This window comes from Schistosoma mansoni, chromosome 2 (assembly GCF_000237925.1).
Source record: "Schistosoma mansoni strain Puerto Rico chromosome 2, complete genome".
NCBI classification, from domain to species: Eukaryota; Metazoa; Platyhelminthes; class Trematoda; order Strigeidida; family Schistosomatidae; genus Schistosoma; species Schistosoma mansoni.
In genome coordinates this window covers 18,276,256-18,284,002 of record NC_031496.1, presented here as the reverse complement: position 1 = coordinate 18,284,002, position 7,747 = coordinate 18,276,256, and the positions used below count along the sequence as shown (strand labels likewise).

Here is a 7,747-nt window from a genome sequence, read left to right as displayed (position 1 = left end):
AGGAATTAGTACTTTAACAAAACATTTTTCATATATATATACGATTGTACAGCTTGATAATAAATTCGTTGAAAAGAGATCCCTTCGCTGAATTTCGTGTTTTTAATTTGTAAATTCATTATAAACTAAAAACCTATTAGTTTTCATTCACTCAGTATTGTTTGCTTGAATCTTCCCGTCGATTTGTTAGGACTGCAACTGGTCAGTCTCTAATATGTGCATATGGCATATGTGCATACTGTGCGTACTGCCTCGATATAGCCTTAATTCACAAGCATGGTAAGCAGAGATGGATAGTGGCTAGCAGTGGAATCCAGGACGCGCGTTTCGTCATCAACTCTGAGATGCAGGTACATACAGCTGACGAGTCCCAAATAGGACGAAATGGCCGTCCAGTGCTTTCAGGTTTTCCATGGTGGTTTAGCTTCAATTGACTCATGATTTCAACTATGAAAAATACTGAAATCTCCGCAAAACCGCTTCTAAATATATTATTTATTCATAGAACTAAATATTTAATTTTCAACAGTAACAAGATTCTATTTATTAACGGCTTGATTAACTCATTGTTAGCGAAGAAAACTGAATAAATTTAGCTTAAACTTACAGATTGTAACAGAAATCAACGGTTTTAACTCAATAACTTTGCGGGATCTCAGACAAACTAGTATGATATAGATTTAGATAGTGGGTTATATATACTGAAAGTATTTACCATCAATTTCGACAATATTTTAATGGTCATCCAATTTAGCTGTTTGTTATCAGAATGACTGTATGTCAACATGTGTGTAGGTTTATTTCACCTAAAACGATTAGCAAATCTACCAAATATTTTGTTGTATGAAAATTTCACGCTTCAATTCAACCCTTTACCCTTTAATGAATATTATAATTCAAAATTCCTGAAGACTTAATTATGTAACATTAGTTTAACCATCGAAAGTGTATTCATTCGTATGAAGAAACAAAGGACTAAGTGAATTAGAATGCAATCATTGTATTGGATAAATACTCAGTGCTATTTTAAATCAAAAGTTACAAGGAGTTAAACTGAAGGTGTTTATTTAGTTTCTTTCGGAATGTACTTTCATCTCTGTCTACACATTCGCGCATAAATAATTACCTGGCACTCAATATATAAAGCATTTTTCACCATCTACCTCCTTGGTGATTCTTGAAAAACACTGCCTTGCCTAACTGATTTTATGTTAGCGACACTCATAAAGTTATATATTTCGTAACATTCTATGTTTCTGTAGACGAGATCCATTTAAAAAGCTCATACACAAGTAACATTAATTCACGAGCATTTTTACAAAACGATAAGTATAAACATAGATCCGATTGATAACATTTAGTGCTTAGATAATTCAAGAGTTTTCGAAAGACAAAAATTGAAAAGACCTAGAACAAGGATTTCGCTTGGTCCTCATTAACTACTTACAACCTTTGTTATTTTAAAAACCAGAAATCACGCACACAAACCAACAATTTTTTTATAAATGAGATTGTTTAGAAATGGATATGTATCATCATAGTGGTGAGACGATTTAAATAAAGTTGATGTGACTGAACAGATGAACAGAAAAGTGGATTACTGCAAATAAGTGACGTAATATTTTTTAAATAACTGTTTCAATTTCCAGTCAACTGATTACGATTTGAGGTCACACAAGGTATTGCGACTATGTCGAGAATAAATTTAATGACCATATTATTCACCATGATATATATATGTTTTGTTTGGATACCGTTGATAATAAACCGTACTAGCAGGGATCAGCGATTTTATTTATGAATGAATTTGAATAAATGAGATCATACTGTTTATCTGCAATTAAATAGATATCATCATTCCGGAGAATGAAACCGTCATCACATTAGTTTGAAGGGTTCATTTCACAAAATGAAACAAATCCTTAAAACCCTTTCAGCATTTATACAATCTAGAAATGTCATATTTATATTGAAAGAGCAAGATGAGTTAACGTTCATTGTTTTAAAACGGTTTCGATCAATACTATTTAAGGAATTCGCTAAAATTATTGGTTTTGAACTACTTCAAATTTATGTGCTGACTAAGTATTTTGAAGATTAAGTGCTCGTTAATAGATTTTAAGGTCCTATTTTCGGTGCTTGATTGGGTCCTAGATGCATATTGGTCAGGAGTCCCATATTAAGACTGAAGCACTGTCTAGTGTTTTTTTGGCTTTTAACAGTTGTTTACCTAAAAGGAGACTATGGTGTTAACTATAACTGATATTTATTTTACAAGGTGTGTTTTTGCATGCATTTCAATTTTCCAGCATTTATTTGATAGCGGTTTTCTGTATTATTCATTTTTAGACTTTTCTAAACTAAACAAGAGTTGGGTGAAAGGAGAGTTATCGTAAACTGAGCAGTATGTGACTTAAATTCCATATGGCCAAAAGGATTAATATAATTGAGAACTATGTTAAAATATTAGTGGACTTTTATTACTCTTCGACATTTGGAAATCATATTCTTGAATAATCTACCGTAACCAATTAACTAATGGTCGTGATTCAGACCAATACACACGACAATGTTATGGATGTAATTCAGTCAGATAATAAAGAAGAAATCAATACTCATTCTAATAATCCTAGATTTAATGATTCCAATCACTGTTTATCTACTACCAATTCATCCAGTCAAAATTATTCTACAAATGGCTTAGACAATCAAATATTGATTGATAATAAAAATACATTGAGTTCGCTTACAAACAATAATGAAGAATTATTAATTGATGGGTTATATAAACGAAGACAACTGTTGTTACAACGTTTATCTGTAGAGATACAGAAATATGAACAATTATGTTGGGATGAAATGGTAAGAAAAGAGTTTAGTGTTAATATTATTATGTTCAAATGTTCATTTACTTCATAATTGTGATCGAATTCATTCCTTTTGTTAATTATGTTAATTCGTGATATAAATTTAAATAACATTGTGACCATTTGTGCTAGAGAAGTTTTTGTTTACCCGATGTTGTGTAGTTATGAAATATAAACCGAATTGATTGATCTAAACTAGACAATCGAATTTCTAGAAGCATTGAATGACCGTTTCGTTCTGGTATGGGACTCCTCAGTAGCGCACCTCCATGATCCTGCAAGTAAAACACGGACTCAGGACCTTTGGATGAAACGTCCGTCCAGTGCTTCCAGGTTTTTAATGGTGGTTTACCTTAGATTGATTCATGAATTCAACTGTGAAAATACTACGATCTCCACAAATCCCCATTTTGAGAACATGTGTTTTATTGTGTTTTGTTGTTTCGTTCTGATTTATCAATTAAAATATATCGTTATTCAAATGGTTATGTATCAATAGTAACCAATCTGTATGGACTCAGAATTCATTCACTTCTCGGGGTGTTTGCAATGAGTTTTTTTACATTTGATTGCTAAATTTGGTTTCAGCAACAAAAAACCATAAACAGGTCAACAATTTGTACAAATGTGGATGTGGTTTCTCCTCGTGATCGACCGGATCATGAAGACGTCAACCTTTGGGGGGAAACATGGGGTATAGTTGACAGCTAGGATGCAGCTATACGATCTAGACTTCTCAGATGATCTGGCTCTTCTATCACAAACGCAACAACAAATGCAGGAGAAGACGACAAGTGTAGCAGCAGCCTCAGAAGCAGTAGGTCTCGACATACAAAAAGGGAAAAGCAAGATTCTCCGATACAACACAACATGCACCAATCAAATCACACTTGACGGAGAAGCTTTGGAGGATATAAAAACCTTCACATACCTGGGCAGCGTCATTGATGTACACGGTGGATCAGATGCAGATGTGAGGGCGCGGATCGGCAAAGCAAGAGCAACATATCTACAACTGAAGAACATCTCGAACTCAAAACAATTACCAAGCAACAGCAAGATCAGAATTTTCAACACAAATGTCAAGACACTTCTACTGCATGGAGCGGAAACTTGAAGAACTATGAAAGCCATCATCCAGAAGATACAATTGTTTATTAACAGTTGTCTACGCAAAATACTTCGGATCCGTTGGCCAGATACTATTAGCAACATTCTACCGTGGGAGAGATCAAACCAGATTTCAGCGGAGGAAGAGATCAGGAAGAAGCGCTGGGAGTGGATAGGCCAAACATTGAGGAAAGCACCCAACTGCGTCACAAGGCAAGCCCTCACATGGAATCCTGAAGGCCAAAAGAACACATTACGCCGAGAAATGGAAATGTATATGGGAAGAATGAACAACAACTGGATAGAACTAGAAAGGAAGGCCCAGGACAGAGTGGGTTGGAGAATGCTATTCTGTGGCCTATGCTCTATTAAGCGTAATAGGAGTAAGTCAGTAAGTTGTGATTATAAACAAATACTTATATAAAGTCAGAAGGTAAATTTTAAGGTTTTTTAATAAATTTGCTTCACTCCCAATTAAAAATAGGTGACAATTTGTATAAACAAATCAATTACTTAGATCACATGGTTGAAAATCAATGAAAAACTGTTAATTGGAAACTAATTGTTCTATAATGAGCAAATAATTAGTATAAACATTCAAGTGTTTTGTTTGACTGAATAATTTTTTTGTATTTTGTATACTGCTTTACAAATTACTTGTTACTAACCAACCAAATTGAGTATTTTATTAATTAGGCTGATGTTAAAACGAAACTTCAACTCATATTTTTCACCACACATTAGTAATTGAAAGAACTCATAGTGTCATTGAATAAGAAGAAAGAGAATTCAGCGAAGAAAATTTTCTTTTCCATGAAATCATTTACTTAAGCTGTACATTCGTATGTATATAGTTATATAGAAAATATATGTCTACAGGAGGCTAGGAAAGATTGCATCATAAATTGATTCGACAACAAATAACAAATGAGGTTATGTACTAATCAAGGGGTAAGGAAGAAAATAATTCATGGGTCAGATAATAGTCTAATTGAAAGATATTAGGAAAAGTTACAAACACAAAGGTTATAACAATAGGCTCCTGTAGACATATATTTTCCATATAACTATATATACAAATGTATAGCTTAAGTAAATGACTTCGTCGAAAAGAAGATTAGAAATTATATAGAAATATGAAATATTGTAAGGAGGAAACTTAATTCAAATTCAGAAATACTTATACAAAGGCAAAACATATAGATTAAAGACAATATATTATTATCATTGTAGATAATAATAATAATAATGTAATATGATACCCTAAGATGAACACATAAGTGATTTTATTTTATATTATGTTTCAGTGACTAAATGTTTTCAAAATATTCTACTTTCCTATGTTGTTACCAACGGATATGATTTCCAAAAATGAACAATATTCGAGCGAACAATTGTTTTCAATAACTTCGTCATCAGGCTCTACAGTTATAAGTCCATAATTATGATAATTTACAAAGTCCAAAATGAGGCATACATTAATTAATTTGACAATGTTATATGTTAAAAATGGTGAACATTTGCATCTGTTACGACATATATACTTCAAAATTGTGTTATTTGTAAATTAGAAAGGTCATTTAATAAAGGTCAAAATGATTTGGAGTAAAGTGTCCAGTCATAATCAGTATAATAGTAATATAGGAAAAGTGAAAATGCAAAAAATTTGTGTGAATAAAATGCATAGTAGGAGAATTTCATCTTGTTAATTGAGATAATAATGAAAAATAGTAATAGTAATAATAATAATATTGTTATGTGAATATAATATGTAATAAAAGGGGTGTTATCAAGGTAACTACGACAAACGAATTGGGAATGATAATACACGTTTTATTTTGGCCTTCGTATATTATCACAATTATGGACTTATAACTGTAGAGCCCGATGATGAAGTTATTGAAAACAATTGTTCGCTCAAATATTGTTCATTTTTTGAATATTCTATGGGGATCTTTAAACTGTTAGAATATGATTTTCTTTTGCAAGTTCTATTAGAATAAGTGAAGTTAAAGGATTTACGTGGTTTCAATCTTTCTTTTCTTAGTGTATCTTAGTAACAAACTTTAGATTTAATTGAAAATTACATAACATCTATTTTAGAACAGTTTTTTCTTTCACAAAATGTCATTTTGTAGTGAACAAACACTCAAGTGAGGAAAATCAATTTATTATTTAATACCTAATCACACAGTGGTTTAGTGAAATGTGAAAATCACACGTCAAATACATCAATTACACATCATCTTTGAATTATCTCTTACAAGCTTCATTATTTTTTTTCATAACTGTTGTTATCTTGATTACTTTCAGTTTTCTTCTCTCTCCACTTCATTTCAATCTTCTCAACATTCTACTCGTAGACATTCCACTTCCGACTAGTGTTACATACTACTTATATCTACAAACATAATTAGCATACGCCACAATTTATCTATGTATTACCTCTACATTTGCAATCTTTAAAAATGAAAATCAACACATGTTGATAACATCAAAATTGACATTTAAAATCATGGAATTATTACGCTTTCAATAATTGAGAGGGAAGTAAACAGTAAAACTAAAGACATGATTTAAATCTAACCTTTTTGCATGTAAAATAGAAGATGATCTCTGTGTTTTATTAATGGAGATCACAGATAACATGTATGGTCTATTTTTAATTTAGCCGAGTGAGTCTTTTTTTTACAACATTTAGGTTGTATTAAACATGAAAAGATAATTAGTGTTTACTTATAAATAGGAAATGCCCCACGTATACTCACTACTAGCACTAAGTTTATCGGTCAAATGTTGTAAAATTATGTTTGAATGTTTGAGTTAATACATATTGAGTATCGGAATGAATATTTGAGGAAGTGTCTTTAAATGGAAAAAAACATCCTAGGAACTTAACACATTGTATAAGTAAACGGTACTTTGGTTAGCAAAGTTAGGAAAAAGTCGCTTTCATTGTTTGTCTGGCAAAATGTTTTTACTTAACATAGACTGAAGGTAGGCATGATTGGGAATCTAAGGGAGTGACATAATGTAATTCTACATATTTCTGCCACAGTGGAATATACTATATTATAGTCACTTTGGCTTAGAGCACATATTTACTCCAATAAAAAAGTTACCATTTTCTTTTTACTAGTTTTATTTCATGTTACTAGAATTGATATACATTAGGGTGCAGTACAAGGTATGGGTATTGTATCATTTAACAGTGAGTGAGAGTATTTGAAGGTATTAGAAAGAATTATATAATAGATCAAAATATAATCTGAAACAGTTTCTCCAATCTTCTAGGTACTTTATTATTATCGTCTTTTAAAGACAAAGGTAAAACGTGAGCTTGAACATATCAAGTTTAATTTGTTGGATATCCTAGTGCTCATAGATTTTTGATCTATATACGCCTATAGCCTATTTATCTAACCTTATAAATATTTTTAAAAGCTGCTTCTAGATAATATGGTCATTGTTCTCCAATATATTTATTGATCGTACTGGACTCTATTTTGGAAATTCATATCAGATAATTTTCAGAGATGATCTTATCAAACTAATATTTTTCATAGTAGAAAGCATGAGTCAATTGAAGCTAGACCACCATGGGAAACCTGGAAACACTGGACGGCCGCTTCGTCCTATTATGGGACTCCTCAGCAGTGCGCATCCACGAACCCGCTCTCGCGAGATTCGAACCCAGGACCTACCAGTCTCGAGCCGAAGCCCTTAACCGATAGACCACTGAGCTGGTATCCAAGCGGTGTTAGACCATG

General features: G+C 32.1%; 1 protein-coding gene across 1 annotated transcript in view; it reads left to right on the top strand.

The window, feature by feature from the left end:
• Window positions 1-2,574: 2,574 nt before the first annotated feature.
• Window positions 2,575-7,747, top strand: part of Smp_122950 (hypothetical protein) — a gene marked incomplete at both ends in the record, with an annotated part of 41,623 nt that continues 36,450 nt past the window's right edge. Inside the window, one exon of the mRNA XM_018795955.1 lies at window positions 2,575-2,862. Coding sequence (XP_018650215.1) covers window positions 2,575-2,862 — 288 coding nt within the window. The remainder of the gene's footprint in view (window positions 2,863-7,747) is intronic.